The sequence below is a fragment of the Ammospiza nelsoni genome, chromosome 26 (genome assembly GCF_027579445.1).
Source record: "Ammospiza nelsoni isolate bAmmNel1 chromosome 26, bAmmNel1.pri, whole genome shotgun sequence".
Taxonomy (NCBI): domain Eukaryota; kingdom Metazoa; phylum Chordata; class Aves; order Passeriformes; family Passerellidae; genus Ammospiza; species Ammospiza nelsoni.
In genome coordinates, this window is record NC_080658.1 from 346,144 (window position 1) to 364,060 (window position 17,917).

The 17,917-nt window shown below is 63.4% G+C and overlaps 1 protein-coding gene across 1 annotated transcript; it reads right to left on the reverse strand.

Moving 5' to 3' along the window:
• Nucleotides 1-3,758: 3,758 nt before the first annotated feature.
• ARHGAP23 (Rho GTPase activating protein 23) lies at nt 3,759-16,201 on the reverse strand. Its single transcript, XM_059488997.1, has 22 exons — nt 16,106-16,201; nt 15,691-15,769; nt 15,425-15,479; nt 13,242-14,670; nt 12,672-12,827; nt 12,442-12,553; nt 12,307-12,364; nt 12,067-12,204; nt 11,682-11,981; nt 10,101-10,174; nt 9,679-9,806; nt 9,428-9,546; nt 9,192-9,347; nt 8,431-8,509; nt 8,078-8,151; nt 7,890-7,979; nt 7,672-7,797; nt 7,540-7,581; nt 7,343-7,429; nt 6,661-6,670; nt 6,040-6,071; nt 3,759-5,925 (listed from the first exon to the last, which is right to left on the reverse strand). Exons 1-22 carry the CDS (start codon nt 16,170-16,172, stop codon nt 4,936-4,938), a joined length of 4,401 nt encoding a protein of 1,466 aa, XP_059344980.1. The 5' UTR covers nt 16,173-16,201; the 3' UTR covers nt 3,759-4,935.
• Between the last annotated feature and the right edge of the window lie 1,716 nt (nt 16,202-17,917).

Here is a 17,917-nt window from a genome sequence, read left to right on the forward strand (position 1 = left end):
ATTGGGGAGGGGTCCGGGATCCAGCGGGGCGCGGTGATGCCGGGGTGGGGGGCACCCGGCCGCGGCTCCGTCCCCTCCCGGTGGGGACGGGCGGGCGGGACGGGGGCCCGGAGCCCCGGGGGAGCAGCCCCGGCCCGGCCCGGCCTGGGGGAGAGCGGGCGGGGGGCCCGTGGGCACCTCCCTGCAGCGGGGCTGGGCCAGGTGTGCCCAGGTGGGCCTCAGGTGTGCCACAGGTGGGCCCAGGTAGGCCCCAGGTACACCCCAGGTGTGCCCAGGTGGGCTCCAGGTGTGCCGAGGTACACCCCAGGTGTGCTCAGGTACGCTCCAGGTATGCCCCAGGTGCGCCCTAGCTGTACCCACCTGTGCCCAGGTGGGCTCCAGGTGCAGCCAGCTGTGGCCAGATGTGCTCCAGGTGGGCCCATGTGGGCCCAGGTGTACTCCAGGTGGGCCCAGGTGCTCCACAGGTTGTGCCAGGTGCACTGGGTGGTGCCGAGGTACTCCCAGGTGCTCCCAGGTGTACCCCAGGTGCACCCAGGTGTGCCCAGGTGTGTGTGTGCGTGTGCTCTGTGTGTGCAGCACAAGATCCAATCACTCCTTCCGTTCTCTGTTTCGTCCTTGGGTTGATTATTTTCGGGTTTTTTTAAATTTCAATTCCTTTTTTCTTCCTTTTCCCCCTCCTCCGGTTTTTTGTTTTGTTTTGTTTTTTTAATTTGTTTTTTTTTGTATCTCGATCATTTTTGTACAGAAGAAATGAGAGCCTTTTTTTGAATAACAAAGAGAAAACACACACAAAAAAGAACAAAAAACCAAAAAAAAAAAAAGACCAAAAAAAGAAAGGAAAAAAAATGAAAAAAAAAATCATGATGCAATTTCTTTGGATTGCAAAAAAAGCAACTCTTTACATTTAAGTGAAGTGTCTTAACATTTTATATTGTTTTAAAAAATATATTTACATATTATATATATATAATATACGTAATATAAATCTATATATAAATATTTAAAGAGGGGAAAAAAAACTTAAAAAAAAAACTTTAAAAAAAAAGGAAAAAGAAGAGAAATAAATAAATCACGTCACGGTATTATTTAGGGGGTGGATTTAAAATCCCTGCTTAGGTTTAGAGCTCCTCGTGGTTCCCAGAGCGGCTTCATCGCCCTCGCGCTGAGTCCCCGCCCTCTCTCCTTGTCCCCAGGTGTCCCCGGGTGTCCCCTGGTGGCCCTGGGGACCCCCGCCCACCCCCAGTGCCAGCAGCAATAGCAGTCACTGACACGTTTGGAATTAATTTTGTTTTTAATTAATTTCTGTTCTCGGTACCAAAGTGAATTCTCTGTAGCAAAGCCGCAGCTCCCGGGGCCGGGCCGGTGGTGGCACCTGGCGCTGTCCCCTCCCCTGCCCCGCGGTGTCACCTCCCGTCACCTTGTGTCACCCCAGGGAGGGCGCAGCGACAGATCCCGAGCTCTGCTGGCTGGAGGTGACAATGCCATCCCCTTGGGGACACCAAAATGGGGGGAGGTGACAATGCCACCCCTGTGGGGACACCCAGATGGAGGTGACAATGCCATCCCCCATGGGTGACAATGCCACCCACTTGGGGACACCAACATAGGAGGTGACAATGCCACCCCCTCGGGGACACCCAGATGGAGGTGATGAGGGTGACAATGCCATCCTCCACGGGTGACAATGTCACCCCTTTTTGGGACACCCACGTGGAGGTGACAATGCCACTCCCTTGGGGACACCAAAATGGAGAGGTGGCAGTGCCAGCCCCTTGGGGACGCCCAGATGGGAGGTGACAATGCCATCCTCTATGGGTGACAATGCCACCCCTGTGGGGACACCAAAATGGAGGGCTGACAATGACTCACATATGGAGAGGTGGCAGTGCCATCCCCTTGGGGACGCCCAGATGGCAGGTGACAATGACATCCTCCTTTATGACACCCTCAAAAATGTCATGGGGGTGACAATTGCCACCCTTGTGGTGACACGCGCAGAAATGACATGAGGCGGTGACAAGTGTCGCCCCCTTGTGGACACTCTCAAAAATGTCATGGGGGTGACAAGTGCCACCTCCATTGGGACACAGACATGAGGAGGTGACAATTGCCACCCTCCATGGGGACACCCCCAAAAACGACATGGGGGTGACAATTGACACCTCTTTGGGGACACATGCATGGGGTGGGTGACAAGTGCCACCCCAAAATGCCACCCTCAAAAACTGATGGGGAGGGGTGAAAAGTGTCGCCCCCTTGTGGACACGCTGAAAAATGTCATGGGAGGGTGACAAGTACCACCTCCATTGGGACATCTACATGAGGAGGTGACAATTGCCACCCTCCATGGGCACACCCCCAAAAATGACACTGGAGGGGGCTGTCCTCAGTGTCCCCACCTTGGTGTCCCCACCTTGGTGTCCCCAAGCTATCACCAATTTTGGGGAGCGTTGTCCCGTTTCCCACCCGCACTTTGTCCCCAAGCCATGCCTCCCAGCTCGGTGTTACTGGCTCAGAGTAGGGAGGTGACAGTGACAAAGCAAGGGGTGACAGCGCCAGGTGAGGGGGTGGCAGGTCCCAAGCTGTCCCCAAACCCCCCCCAGTGTCCCCTTTTCCCGGCTGGTGTCCCCGTGAGTGTGATGTCCCCGCGTGCGTGTGCGTCCGTCCCCTTCATGGCATCGTGCAAATCCCTCGCTGAAGCAAGAAGACAACAATAACAAAAAAAATCAAAATTAACAACAAAACAACTCAATTCTGGTTCAGACCAGGAAAAGCATAATTTAAAAATTATTTAAAAAAAGAGGAAAATGTGTAAAAATGACAAAAAAAGCCCAAACCCAAGCGCTGCCTGCATCGTGCATGTGTCGGAGGCGCCCGCTGCATGCGCTCCCCGCTTTACTCGTCTGGATGTTGTTTCAAAACAAACAAACAAAAAAAGGCTACGACTCTGAAAAGGACAAAAAAAAAAGGACAAACTGAGAAGAAAAAGTAAAAAAACGCCAAAAAAAAAAAAAAGGAAAAACAAGGAATTTCTGGTTCTCCTTAGAGGCTGTTTTGGGGTTTCTACGCCGTCGTGTGTCTCTCTCTCTCTCTCTCTCTTCCGCATGAATTTTCTCGTGAACTGTTTTAAAAAGGAAATAAAAGGAACAAAAAGTACAAAAAATAGTAGAAAATGGAGGAAAAAAAAAAAGGAAAAAACCGAAGAAAAATGTAAAAAAAAAAAAGCCTCGCACAGGGGAAAAGCAAGGGAGGGGAGGGAGGGGACCCCCCCACCCTGTGCCACCCCCCTGCTGTTTCCCCCGTGTCACCGTGGATGCCATGGGTAGTTGTGTGTGACCGTTGTAATTCCCGTGACAAAAGGGTTGCTTTTTATTATTTTCCTTTTTCCCTTTATAATTTTTCTTTTCTATCAGAGTGTCTGGCTTTAATAAAATTACCTTTTTTTTTTTTGCCTCTTTTTCTGTCTTTTTCTGGCAATTGTCCCCCTCATTTTTACCCCCTCTCCCCAAATTTTGAGAAATAGAGAAATTTGATAAATTGAAAACTGAGAATTTTGATGGGGATGGGGCATCCCCAATTCTGTTATTTCCTTCCAACAGGCTCAGAGGTAAATGAGATTTATCCTCTCATGGATAAACTCTGGAATAAAAATTCCCAGCACCAGGAATTTGAGGTCCCTGCCCACCAAAAAAATGGGAATTACCACCAACAAAACCTTGAATAACCAGTTTATTTCAAATATATAGACTGGAGGTGGAGGGGCCAAAGCAGGGGGGATTTTTTTGGGTTGGTTTGGGGTTTTTTTGCAGTTTTGCAGATCCCGACGGGGCCGGGAACGGGGGTGGGAAGGGGTTTGGGTGGGACATGCAGGAGGGTTTTAAAAAGTCACTACTGGTCCAGCACGTCCCCTGCCTGGGGCTGGCCTTTCCGCTGAGCAAAACTTCTTAAAAAATCCTTATAAATCCTTTGGGATATGTTACACGGGCAGGGCCGGTATTTACAGGGGGAAATGAACAACAAAACCCCAAAAAAATCAAAAAGAAAAGAAAAACCAACGACTTTACAGCAAATATTTGCATAACGTACGAGAACGACACGGAGAGACGGTGACAGGGTGTGACACCAGGCCGCCAAGGTGGTGGCACTTGTGTCCCTGCGTGGCCAGGCCGGGGGTCCCCAAACTCCCTTCCTAAAGTGCTTCTGGCCTGGGGGGCAGGAAGGGGACAGCGATGGGAGGGGACAGGGACATCCCAGGACATGGGGGGTAAAGGGTGGCAGTGTCCCCCCTGCTGCCTGGTGTCCCCCTCAGTGCCACCCCCTCCCCGGCTCCCCCCACTCAGCAGAGCCCCCCAGGTGAGGGTGACAGCGCTGAGGTCCCCAAGGGACCCCAGCACGGGGGGGGGGTCTCTGGGATGGGACCCCCAAGGTCCTCAGGGCATGGAGAGTCCCCAGGGTCCCCAGGGCAGGGGTCTCTGACCCTGATGTCCCCAAGGTCCCCCAGAGCAAGGGTCTGTGACATCGAGATCCCCAGGAGGTTTCTGACAAGGTTCCCAGGTCCCTCAACACAGGAGTCTATGACACTGAGGTCTCCAGTGTCCCCAGTGTCCCCAGTGTCCCCATCCCAGGCAGGCCCCGGCCGGAGCAGCCGCAGCAGCGCCCAGGGAAGTGCCCGCACTTCACTCTGCCACAGCTGGGGACAGCAGTGCCACCTCTGGGGACAGTCCCTGTGAGCCCCACGCCCCTCCTGGCACCGCCTGGGGGCTGGGGCACCGAGCGGTGGCACCGCTGCTGGTCCCCAAAAGAGGGGGATGAGGTGGCTTTGTCCCCCCATGGCGCGGGGCCACCGGGACCTGTTAAATAACACCAGCGGGTCGTCCGGAGCACAATTAAATACGGGGACAAGGGACAGTCCTTAAATTAAACACTCCTGGGGAGTCACAGACACTGCGGGAAGCGCAGGGGCGCCGGGGGGCCGGGGCTGCCCGGGGGGCTCCTGGTGGCCGTGCCCGGGCCAGCAGTGCCAGGCGGGGCCGGGGCCGGAGCCACGGACCGGGCTTTGGTGGACTCCAGGCTGCTGAGCCCCGAGTCCTTGTCGCGACAGGGTCCCGGCGTCCCCTCGAGTCCCCGCGGCTCCTTCCACTCGTTGAAGTTGAGGTCCTTGAGGCCACCGGGCACCACCACCGTGTGCCGGCGCCAGCTGCTCTTCTTGCGGCGGGTCTCGGGGGAGTGCGCCCGGCGCAGCCGCACGCCCATGTCATCGGCGGAGCCCCGCAGGCGCTGCCGGAGCTGCGACGCCCGCCCGGGGGCCGCCCAGCCCTGCTCGTCACCGCCGGCCGCCGCCGCGGCGTCCCGCGGCCTGCCCAGCCTCCTGCGGGCCAGCGTGTCGCACTGCATCAGGCGGTGCGAGTTGAAGGACGGGCGGCCCGGGGGCGACTTGTCCTCGTCGCCCGTCCCCAGCCCGGCCTGGCCCGGCCGCGGCCGCGCTCCCTCGCGGCTCTCCGTGTCCGTCTCCATGTGGCTGAGCTCGCTGCGCTCGTCATCCGCCTCCTCCCCGCGGCTGCCGGCCACCGAGTGCACCTCGGAGCACAGGCTGCGGTCCATGGTGGACAGCGTGGAGTAGCCGGACACGATGGAGCGGGCGTCCGGGGCGGGCTCGGAGCCGCTGCCCGCGGGCTCGGCGGAGCATTCCCGCTCCGCCCCGGCCGGCTCGGTGCTGGTGCCGCGGGGCGCTTTGCCCGGTGTCACCGCGGGGCCCTCCTGCTCCTGCTGCCGGCCCGGGCTGTCCCTGCGCTCCGCGTCGTCGTCGGTGCTGCTCCCAACGCCTTCGGCCTCTCTCCTCTTCTTCCTCTTGCGGGCGGCGGCCGAGACGAAGGGGATGGCGAGGAGCTCCCGGTGCGGCGGCGCTTTGCGCGACGGCCACGTGCCCTGGGAGTGCGGGGACAGCGGGGTCAGGGGTGGTGGCGACACAGACAGGGACGGGCTGAGCGTCCCCATCCCCGCGTGCCCACCCTGCCAGCCCCAGCCCAGGATCCCGCTCACCTTCTGTTTGGCGGAGCCGCTGCGGGTGGAGCCTGGAAAGCAGAGGGGAGAGGGGGGTTAGAGGGGTCCCGGCAGGGGGAATGTGCTGGGGAGGGGTCTGGGGTCTCTTTGGGGACGCTGCTCCATGCCCCCAAACCAGGACAGGGACATGCTGGGGCTGTCACACCGGCTGGACGTGCCACGAGGGGCTCCGGTGGTCATGGGGGGTCCCTGGCATTGCTCACCTCACCCAGGGTGAGGAGTGGGGACAAGGGGGACACACGCAGGCACACACAGCCAGGACACACAGCCGGGACCCCCACAGTGGGACCCCAACCCTCCCACGGCCATGGGGCACAGAGGGGATGGGGACAGGGTTCTGCCACCGCCGCGTCACCGCGACAGAGGGCAGGGAGGTGGCTCCGTGCCACAGCCAGCTCAGAGAGGGGCTGGCACAGGCCGGGGGGTTATGGGGTAAGGAGGGGACACAGAGGGGACACAAAGAGGACAGGCAGCCCTGGCCCTGCTGCCGCCGTGTGAAGGACAAGGACAGGACACAGACCCCTCTCCCGCCCCACATGCCTGGGACGGGGTTAGCAGTGCTGACAACGAGAGAGGGGGAGGCAGAAAGGGGGTGCTGACCCTCCCCGGGCTTTGAGACCCCCACACCCCACAATCTGAGGGCTCTGGGACACCCCACACCCATCCCTGCAGCGGGGTGCCACCACAGGCACCGGCCAGGGAGAAGCAGAGTGAGAAGGATTTGGGGCTCCCCTGCCTGTGCTGGGGACCCTGGGGACAGTGCCAGGCAGGACAGCGTCCCCTCCCCTCCCAGTGTCCCCCTGCTCCCCCTCTCTCGTGTCCCCCCAAGGGTTAGTGCGTGAGCAATGCACCCGGGATCAGACTGTACCCGCTCTAGCTCTCGAGGAGATCCGCTGGAGGAGGAAGAGGAGGAGGAGGAGGAAGAGGACAGCACAGAGAAGTTCAAGGAAAGAACGTAAGAAATCAGTCCAACGTCAAAGGCTCCCATCTCCAGGTGTGGCAGCGTGGGCAGGGGCGGGGGTCCCGCGGGGTGGGCACTGCCCTGAGGGACAAGGAGTGGCCACCGGAGAGAAGGGGGGAGGGACAGGGCGGGCAGGGGGCTCCTCGGGCATCCCAGGGCTGTTCCCAGTTTTGGAGAGGAGAGAGATGGGATGTCCCATCCAGCACACACAGATGGGCCATGGCTGTGCCCACAGATGTGGGCACAGAGAGTCGGGAGGGGCACTCTGGGGTGCCAGGAGTGCAGGGGACAATGTCACAGGTGCCACCCCTCACCTGCGGCATCGCCGGGCGCCGCTGTCCTGCCGATGTTGGGCAGCAGGTACTCGATGTTGGGCACAGACTGAGCCTCCTTCTCATCCACGGGGGTCTGCAGGGGCAAAACAGGGATCAGGGCACTGCCAAGAGCCCCCCAGCTTCCACCTGGGGGTCTGCACCCCCTGAGCCACCTGAGACCCCCCGAGCGGGGACAGGACTCACCTTCTCACCCTTGTCCTCCTTGTCACTGAAGAACCAGTCTGACTGTGGGGAGACAGGAGAGGGGTCAGGAGCTCTGTCCCCATTTTCGGGGTGCAGATCCCGCCCCCCTGCCCAGCCAGGGGTGCCACTCACGTGCTGGATGAGGGTCTCCACGATCTTGTAGCGGTCGGGCATGTGTGTCACCATGTCGGTCATGTTGTCCTCGGACGTTCTCACCAGCGTGGGGCCGAACACCAGCGCCAGGTTCCGGGGCTCCATCTGCGCCCAGAGCCAGCTCAGAGCTGCAGCCCAGCCCGGGCCGGGGGGCTCCAGGTGGGGCAGGAGATTCCCAGGGAGGGAGGGGTCTGTACCTTGTTCTTCTCCGAGTGATCAGCGATGGTCTTCAGGTGACCCACCAGGAATTTGAGGGTCTCGTAGTAGTGGCCCGGCAGGTCCCGGATCTGTGGGGATGCATTGGGTCACCCCTCTGCCCGCTGTCCCCACCCAAGGAGGGCTCCAGGGCAGTGTCCCCACCCCAGCCCCTGTGCCATGTCCCTACCAGCTTCCGCAGCGTCCTCATCCTCTCGCTGGCATCTTCGATCCGGTTGGCTTCAATAAAGTCATTGTATTTATCTGAAAGTGGCACATGAGGGTGTCAGAGCAGGGTGGAGGGGACAGGCCACCACCCCCCCAGAGTCAGGGACGCCTGGATGAACCCTCTGGAGATACTGGGGAAGGGTCTCAATGTTGGTCCCACTGCAGGGCAAGGAGGGACAAGGACAAGTGGCCTTGGTGACAGGGGGCCTGCATTGTCTCCTGCCATGGCTGGCTGTGTCGCTGGGTGTGGGAACCTGTCCCCAACACAGGGGATGGGGTTGGGGACTCTGGTGGCTCCTGGGGACAGGGACTCACCGTCGGTGAACAGGGGCTCAGGCAGCTTTCGGAAGAAGGATTTCAGGAGGCTGCTGATGACGTTCAGGTCCTGCCACCGCTGCGGGGGACAGAAAAGGCTGCTCAGAGTGGCAGCCAGGGACACCGAGGGGACAGCGGGCTGAAGTCCCCAAGCCAGGCACAAACCCGGCGACAGAAGCGTCCCCAGGATGTCACCGGCAGTGCTCGCAGCGACCGCTAGGCGGCGCCACCACTCCAGGGGATGGAAACGGGAATGGAGGGGACTGGGACAGGGGACAGGGATAACGGGGACAGGGACAATGGGGACAGGGACAGTGGGGACAGGGATGGTGGGACAAGGACAATGGGACAGGGATAACGGGAACAGGGATGGTGGGATTGGGATAATCATACAGGAATGATGGGGACAGGGATAATGGAGACAAGGATGATGATGGGGACAGGGATGACACTGACAAGAGTGGGATAATGGGGACAAGGATGATGACAGAAAGAATGATAATGATGGGGATAAGGATGATACCAGAGACAGGGATGATGGGACAGGATGATGACGGGGACAAGGATGTTGATGGGGACAGGGGTGATGACAGGAACATGGATGATAACAAGGACAGGGATGATGATGGGGACAGGCATGATGAGGACAGGGATGGTGGGGACAAGGATGTTGACAGACCAGGAGAGCATTCCAGAGGCATGATAGGGATGGGGAGAGGGATGGGGCCACGCACGGGGACAGTCACCTGCCCTGCCCTCACCTCGTCCTGCAGGTTGATCTCGGTGGCTCCCTTGTTGAGCTGCTCCTGCAGGCTGGACACCACCGCGTTGTTGCCGGGCACGCGGTAGATGCCCATGTACTCCAGCCCCCGGTCCTCCACCACCTTGCAGCATGCTTCCACGATCAGGGGCACATTCTGCAGGGACAGGGATGGGCTCAGGGCGTGCCAGGCCTGTGCAGAGTCCCCGAGGGCTGGCAATGGTGGCACAGCCCTACCTTGTTGTCCGGGGCAGGCTGACAATCCTCCAGCCTCACACCAAAGGCGCGTGGGGCAGATTTCTTGTTCTTCTTCATGATGTTGATGCCCCACGGGGCTTTTTGGGAGCTGCTTTCATCTGGGGTGGGGGGAAAAACCCACAGGATCACTTGGGGTAAATGGGAAGAGCAGCCCAGTGGGGATAAGCACCACAGCAGCCCTGGGCGACACAAAGCACCCCAGGTTTGTCATTTTGGGGTGTCCCACGTACCTTTAGTGACAGCCGCGTCCTGCCGGGGGGACCGGGGCGCACTGGTTCCCGTCTGCTTCAGGAACTCGGCTCGGATCCCCAGCCCACGAGGGCCCTTGGGTGACGAGTCGGGCTTGGCACCCGCAGGGCTGCAGGGAGAGCGGGGAGGGCTCAGGTGGGGCACGGCCAGGGGCACCAGCCCAGCACAAAACCTCCCTGTGAGCATTGCCAGCACCACTCCCAGGCTCCCCAGCATCCTACAGAGAGCCTGGGCAGCACCGGGCTGCTCCAACCCTCGTTACAAGTGCCAGGTGCCACTCTGGCTGACCCCAGGCCACGCCGGGCGCGGGCGGCTCTTCCATCACTGCCCCATCCAGGGAGCCGCCGGCTTTGCTCCGTCACACCAGGGTGACCAACGCCCCGGGGCTCTTGGTGCCCACCACCCCGGTCCGTACCTCACTTTCCGGTAGTCGTTTAACTTCTTGCTGATAAGGGCTTGGCTGGCAAAACCGGGGTCCTGGGGAGGCAGAGAGAAGAGGGGAAGGGAGACCTTGAGCAGCGCGTCCACCGGACACCCCCGGGCAAGTGCACACTGTGCCGGGTGCCGGGCAGGGCCGGGCAGCACCAGGCAAGGGCAGCACCAGGTCCCCGCTGCCCCGGGACAGCCCCGCTGCTGTCCATTGCTCCAGGCCACGGACTGGGGTCCGAGCTGGACACAGGTGTGTCCTTCCACAGCACGCACAACTCCGCCGACCTGCGCCAACCATGCACACCTCTGCCTGCACTGTACAGCGCCCATGGGCACGGAGCCATCCCTAAAGGATGCTCCCCACAGCACCACAGTGCCGGATCTGCCCATACAACTCCGGATGTTCCAACCTTGGAGCACTGGTTCTGACCCAGCAGCACCATCCAGTTCTAACCCAGCAGCACTGCCCGCTTCTGACTCAGCAGGAGCTCCAACCCAGCAACGCTGTCTGGTTCTAAACAACAGCAGCACTGTCTGGTTCCAGCCCAGCAGCACCATCCAGTTCCGACGCTGCAGCACCATCCAGGTCCAATACTTGGAGCACCATCTGGATCCAATCCAGCAGCACCATCCAGTGCCAGCCCAACAGCACCATTCGGTTCTGACCCAGCAGCACTGTCTGGTTCTAATCAGACAGTTCCAACCTTGGAGCACCATCCAACCCAGTAGCACTGTCCAGTTCTGACCCGGCAGCACCATCTGGTTCTGACCTGGCAGCACCGTCCCCGCCGAGCCCCCTGTGCCCTCCGGCACGGGGCTGTACCGCAGACAGCCAGAGACCGCTCCGAGCTCAACGCACCCTCCAGGGCCGGAGCCTGCCACAAGCCAGCGTGACCACGGCCACCAAACCGAGTCACTGAGCCACCGTGACACCATGACACTGCAGCCAGGCCAGCGCCAGCATGGCCATCCCAGGGATCCACCACTGGAACCCGGGGGCAGCTCTGCCCATCTCACACCCGAGCAACCTCACACAGCCACTGCTGCCCAGGGAGGGCTCAGCCTCGGCAGCACTACACGGGCACCGTGCCCCTCTCTCCATGAACAGAGCCACGTCAAACCAGGCAGAGCCACGTCAAACCACGGCAGGTGACACCAAGGACAGGTCACACCACGGCAGGGACAGGTCACACCATGGCACAGCCATGTCACACCTCACCAAGGCCAGGCCACACCCTGGCAGAACCACACCAGACCTCAGCAGAGCCACGCAGGCTCCTCTGCCACCGCACAACCAAACACCGACACGGCAGATGCGGCGCCAGCCCTGCCTGCAGAGCCACGGCCCCTCTGTTGAGCATCCCGCGCACCCTGCCCCACTGAGGCCACGGGGCCATGCTCTTCTTGGGAGCCACGAGCCCCCATGCACCCCTGGGAGCACGGCGCGGGCCTGGCCGTGGCCTGGGGAAGCAGCACAAGGCAAAGAGCCGGAGAGAGCCGAGGCGGTTAGTGCCGGGAGAGCCAGAGGCAGCCGGGAGCCCCATGTGGCTCTCACCTCGCCCTCAGCCTTGCTGTTCTCCCTGATGACTTTGATCCAGGCCAGCATGTCTTCCCGATCCTCTGCCTGAAAGAGATATTCACAGAAGTCAGCGGTCGTCAGGCGGAAGACGTGCTTCCTCTTGGTCTCGCTGTAGGAGATGTCCACCAGGCACGCTTGGATGCTGATCGGCGGCTCCTCCTCACCTGGGGCCGGGGCGCAGGTCACCGCCTCCCGCCTGTCCTTGCACAGGTACAGCGAGTGGGTGCGCAGCACGGCGAAGACGCGCTTCCACTGCCGGATGCCTCCCCCGACCTTCTGCGGGGAGAAGGGATGGAGCGCCGGCCTCAGGGAGCGGCCCGCGGGGCCACGGGGCTCCGGGCTGGGGGCAGAGCCCGCCTACCTTCCCCTTTTTGGTGAGGATCTGCTTGCAGTGGAGCCAGCCCTCCTTCCTCACGGCGCTGAACGGCACGTCCGAGAGGTCGGAGGTTGAGTGTCTTTTGGAACGGGCGTCTTCCGACGTGCCCAGGCTGTCCAGAGACTGCGAGGGGCAGGAGGGAGGTGTTGGGTGAGGCCATGGGCACCCCATGCTCCACCAGGGAACCCCCCGTGGTTTTAGGGCAGCCCCCAGCGCGGCACTCACCCCGTCGGTGAAGAAGCTCCTCAGCATGCGGAGGCTGGGAACCCGGCTGGGCATCCTCCTGGGGGGAGAGAGCCCCCGTCAGCGGGAGGGGTGGGAGCTGGGGGTGGTGGGAGTGGGAGGGGGCTCCAGCCCTACCTTAGGATCTTCCCCTCGTCCCGAAATGCGTTCAGACCGTCGTCGCAGGACTTGGAGCGCTCGGTGGTGATGGCCAGCAGGTAGGAGGAGCGGCGGCCGGCCTTGATGCTGCCTGCGGTGGGGAAGGGGCAAACCCGCTCTGCTCAGCCTGGGGGCGCCAGGCAGGGCTCTGGGGCGGGGGCTGCTCCCCCCCGAGGTTCCCAGGGCGGTGCCCCCTCCCCAGCACTTACTGCAGTCCTGGGAGTAGTGCCGGGACAGGGCAAAGGCGAAGGTGGGCGACGCGGGGCTGGTGGCCATGGCGGGCGCCGAGTTCATGGCGCTGGACACCACCGAGGAGGCCGGGATGTGCTTGGCCTTCAGGTCGATGCTGGGGCTGGTGGGTTCATCTGTGAGGGGGGTGAGCAGTGTCAGAGGGGGGGTTGGGACAGGGGAACGCCCCGTCCCCACCTCAGAGCAGGGCAGGAACGTGCAGGGCTCCAGTTCACACCAGCAGCTGGGCAGGGGGTGCAGAATGAGAGGGAGGGGTGATGGTGGCACCCTATCACCAACCCCGGGCCTGCTTGGGGACAGAAAATCCAGAGGGGTGCAGGACACTGTGGGGTGTGGGATATTGTGGGGTGTGGGGCACTATGGGGTGCAGGACACTGTGGGGTGCCAGGCATTGAAGGCACTGCTGGCCCTTCCCATCTCCACGCTGGCCACAGATGGACGCTCTGGACTCCAGATCCCCAAACGTGCCCTCCCTGGCACAGGACCTCCTAAATCCCTTCCCAGAGGTGACCAGCGAGCCCTGCACTCACCGATGAAGGGGATGGACGCCAGCGAGTCCTCGGGGGCCGCCAGGGGAGCCACTCGCCGGCCCGGCCGCTCGCTGCCCGGCCTGTCCCCTCTGCCCGCGGCCCCGGCGGGGTCACAAATGTCCGTGTCCTTCACCCCCTCGGGGAACACAAAGTTCATCTGCCGCAGCGGCGCGGGCACCTTGCGGCCCGTGGGCGGCTTCTGCCGCAGCACCACCTCCTCCCGGCGCTCGTCCGGCTGCTCGGGCACGCGGCCGCCCTCCGGCCGCGGCTCCCGGGGCGCGCTGGGCACGGCCGGAGCGGCCGCTGGGGGGCTGGCAGGGCTGACCACGCTGTCCCTGAGCGGGGCCACGGCCCGCTGCGCGATGCTGAAGGTGGGCAGTCCCCCGAAGGCGGGGTCGCGGCAGGAAAGGGCGTGCAGCAGCCCCGTGCGGCGCTGGAAGGACGGGCTGTAGCTGCGGTAGCCGATGTAGCCGGAGTCATCCGCGCTCGGCAGGTTGGGCTGCGACGGGTGCTTCTGCACCGGCTCCCGCGATGAGGAGGAGGAGGAGGAGGAAGCAGCGAAGGAGCCGGGCGGGATGGGCTGCCCGGCGGCGGCGGTGGCAGCGACAGCGGCCCGGCAGAGCCTCTCGGGCGGCCACGCGGAGCGGTCGAGGTGCAAGGCCAGCAGCGCGCCGGGCTCCAGCGCCTCCATGGAGCGCCCGTATCTGCCCAGGTAGTGGTCGGAGCGGGCGCGGGGGGCCCAGGCCTCGCGGCTGGGCTGCAGCAGGGTGTCGTGCGAGGCGCTGTGGGGCCAGCCGCGCGGGGCCGCGGGCCCGGAGCCGCCCAGGCGGTCGTGGGACACGCTGCGGTAGCGGGGCATGGCGTGCCGCCGCTCCTCCGAGGCGCTGCGCCGCGGCTCCTGGCTGCAGAACCAGCGCGACAGCGCCTGCTGGCACTCCTGGCGGCCGGGCACACGCTGGGCACCCGACACGTCTCGGGGCGGCCGCCCCGTGCCCTCCTTGAAGCCGCAGTGAGTCCGGTGCTCCGGGAGCTGCTTGGGGACGCCGTAGCAGGGGGCGCTGCCGGGAGACATCCCGTAGCGGTCGGGCACGGAGGGTGCGGCGCTGGCGGGGCAGGCGGGGCGGGAGAAGGAGCCGGGGTGCCCGTGGGGTGCGGCGGGGCGCGGGGCGGGACCCCCGGGCTGCGGCTCCTCGGGGCGGTGCGCGGGGCTGCCGCCGGGGTCGCTGCGGGCGCCCAGCGGGGACGAGGGACCGGCGGTGGCCGAGCGCGGGGCGCGGGGGTCCGGCGGCTGGCCCGGGGCGGGCTCGGCACCCCGGGCCTGGAAGGGGTACGTTTTCCGCGGGTAGCAGATGGGAGGGGGCTCGGGGATGCTCTGAGCCCCACCGGAGTACGGCTCGTTGCCCTTCAAGTAGGCGTCCTGGGAATAGGCCTGGGCAGGGGGGGACAGCGGTCAGGGAGGGGGGACAGGGTCACAATCCTCCACATTCCCACCGTAGGGATGCTCTCTGCATCCCCCAACCCCTGAGCAAGCCTCCCGTGGGGTCAGCTGGGCTCGATGCAGCCCCCCACACCCATCCCGCTTTCCCACAGGGCCCCCCAGCTCCGAGCAGCGGCAGCCCTTCCTCTGTCCCCTCCCCTCCTTCCTAAAATACTCCGGCACGACAATTCCCACTCACAGCCATCCCAGCTCACTTTTCACGTGTCCCTGACTCCACACCAGGGGACCCCCAGAGCTCAGAGCAGGCACAGGTGGGGACCACCCTGTAAAACCCCCCAGCCCTATGGGAAGGGGTCCCCCAGGCTGGGGACAAGCAGTGAGTGATTCAAAAAGCCACCGAATATCCAAGCTGGGATGGGAGAGGCATCAGGAGGAGCCCCAAACTCAGGCCATGCTTCCAGGACCACTGTCACCCCCAGATGCTGGCGCACCCATGGCAGAGACACTTGAGGGAGGGGGTCCAAGAATAAGTCAGGCCTCGAAACCTGGGACAATTCATCCTCCAGCTGTGCCTGAGGGTGCTCCCCCAAAATCACATGGCCCATCTGCCCTGTTCCTGCCCCAGTACCCCCAGTTCTGCACCCGTTGCTCCTCCAGGGATGCTGGGGGACCCCTGTCCCCAAGTGTCCCCAGGCGTCCCCAAGTGTCCCTAAGTGTCCCCAAGGCACCTGCCCAGCAAACTCACCAGCTGGAGGATGTCCTCGTCCTTGGGCATGATGGAGAGCTCCAGCACATCGTCACTGTGGGACAGGGGACAGAGAGGTCAGTCCCACCTGTCCCCAAGCTCACACCTGGCTGGATCCCCCACCATATGAATGTCCTTGTCCCCACACCATGGTGACTGTCCCTGGTCACCCAAGTGCCTCAGGGCCCCTGTCATCCCAGTGGCACCCAGAGCCTGCTGTGACGTGTCCCCACGCTGTCACCTCCCCTCCCAGGAAGGGCACTCACCTGTTCTGGATCAGGGCGATCACCTGCGAGTAGGTTTTCCCGATGATGCTCTCCCCATTCACCTTGACCAGCCGGTCACCTGCAGAGCCCGGGAAGGGGACAGTGTCACCACGAGGGAGTGGTGGCAGCTGGATGTCCCCACGGTCACCCAGGGCAGGGTTTGAGCAGAGTTTTTACCGGATCCCACGTGGCAAAGGGAGCAAAGGGGGACCCCAAACCCAGGAGAACCCCCGGGGACCCCAAGGCTGCTCTGAGCACCCCAGGACCAGAGCAAGCAGAGCGCTCTCAGAAACAGAGGAAAGAGGTAGAAAAGAGCAGGAACGCCAGAAAAAGAGCAGAATAAGGAAGAAATTCCCGGGCAGAGGCGGAGCATTCCCGGGATCCCGCGAGCAGCCGGGAGCCGCCCCCGGCTCACCCGTGCGCAGCCCCGCCTGGTGCGCCGGCCCGTCCTCCCGCACGTTCTTCACGAAGATCGTGTCCATGGGCTCCAGGCGGCTCCGGGCGGGACCTGCTCCGCGGGGACAGCGTGTCAGGGAGCTGCCGCCACAGTCAGCACCCTCCTGAGGCGGGGGAGTCACCTCCTGTTCCCCAGAACCACCTCCTGTCCCTCCCCAGTCACCTCCTGTCCTGTCCTGCCCCGGACCCCCGGCCCCGCCACCCGCGAGAGCCGAAGCCACCGGGCGCTGCCAAGCGGGCGCGGTGCCCACAGGGGATCCCAAATCGCCCCCGGAGCGAGGTCGGGGCCCCCCAGCCCGGCTGGGTACCGGGTGCCAGGTCTGGCACCGCTGCCCGGGCAGCGCGGCCCCGGCGCCGTGTCATCGCACCAGCGCCGATCCGTTCTGACACCTTCACATTCGCTCACGTCACCCTGAGCCTCCGGGAGGGGACAGCGGCGCCGTGTCCCTGTCCCCAAACACCCCGCGCTGGCCCGGGGCCAGTGCTGGCCACGCCACAGCCCCTCCGGGTGTGACATCCCTCAAAGCTCCCGGGGGCTGGGGACACCGAGCCCATCGCCGTGCCAGGAGCCACCAAACTGCCACCAAAGCCCCGCGTGGCTTCACCGCCAGCTGATATTTAGTGCTGTGGTGACAACAGTAAAACCCGCTGCGACCTGTGACAACTGCGTCACCCCCCTCTCCCCTGTGCCACCCTGTGCCACCCTGTGCCGCTGTCCCCAGGGTCCCCACGCCAATGCTCACCTGCTCGGTTCCCATTCTCCTCCTCCTGCCAAAAACAAAAAGAGAAAAGCATTGATTTGGTGGCGGGGCCGTGACGAGGGGACCGGGAGGGGACAGGGGGTGGCAGCCCCGTCCCTCTGCCCTCCGCCGCCCCCGGCTAAAATTACCGCCTGACACCGGATCCGCGGGACCCGCGCAGCCCCCCGCACCCAGCTGCCGGTGTGGGGCCGGGTTTGGGGCAGGGCAGCGGGAAGGGGCCCTGCCAGCCCTGGGGTGGCATCTCGCCCTTCACCCCGGGCCACCGGGGAGAGCCCAACCCCTGCCGTGGGGTTCCAGGAGAGGGATCCGTCCCATCCTGGATGAATCCTCATCCCTGCCCATCCCTGCAGCCTCCCGGTGCACAGCAGGGGCTGCCGGGGCTGCGGTGGGCACTGATCTGTGCCGGGGGGTGGGAATTGTGCCAAATCCCTGCCCTTTTAACCCAAATCCCCCGTGGGGAGCCTCAGCAGAGCCACACTGCCCGGGCAGGGGGTGCCAGGTTGGGGTGGGGCACAGGGTGGGTCTCAGGTCCCCCCAAGGAGGGGTCTGGGGACCTGGAAGGGAAATTCTCATTTTCCATGCCCTGCTAGCAGCACAGGCCTGGCCACAGCCCCCAGCCGGTGGGGACACAGCCCTGGTGTCCCCAAGGTGCCAGGGCCACCCAGAGGGTGCCAGGAGGGCACCAGCGTGCGACATTGCCGGCGACAAGGAGCAGCACCTGCACCGCTGCGGGTGCCCAAGGAACGGCCTCATTCCATGGCCGCAGCGGGAGCGTGGGGCCACCGAGAGCCCCTGCGGGCACGGACTCAGCCCCTCCCTGCCCGTCCTCGTCCTGTGGCATCCCAGAGCCCTTCCCGGCCCCGAGGCCATCCCGGCGGCCCCGCTGCCAGCGCGATGAGCGCGGCGAGCGCGGCTCCCGGTCCCCTCCCTGCTGAGTCAAGCCACCGAAACTCAGCCCCCGGAGCTGGCGGGGTGCCGGCCCCCGCGGCTGCTGCTGCTGCTGCTGCTGA

What these genes read in the sequence shown, in the direction of transcription:
- ARHGAP23 (XM_059488997.1), bottom strand. Translation starts at nt 16,172, where the DNA reads ATGGACACGATCTTCGTGAAGAACGTGCGGGAGGACGGGCCGGCGCAC. An exon ending in ACGAGGACATCCTCCAGCTG is followed by an intron (nt 14,671 to 15,424) that starts GTGAGTTTGCTG and finishes CCCCCTGCCCAG; the next exon opens with GCCTATTCCCAGGACGCCTA. An exon ending in GGAGCTTCTTCACCGACGGG is followed by an intron (nt 12,205 to 12,306) that starts GTGAGTGCCGCG and finishes TGCCCCTCGCAG; the next exon opens with TCTCTGGACAGCCTGGGCAC.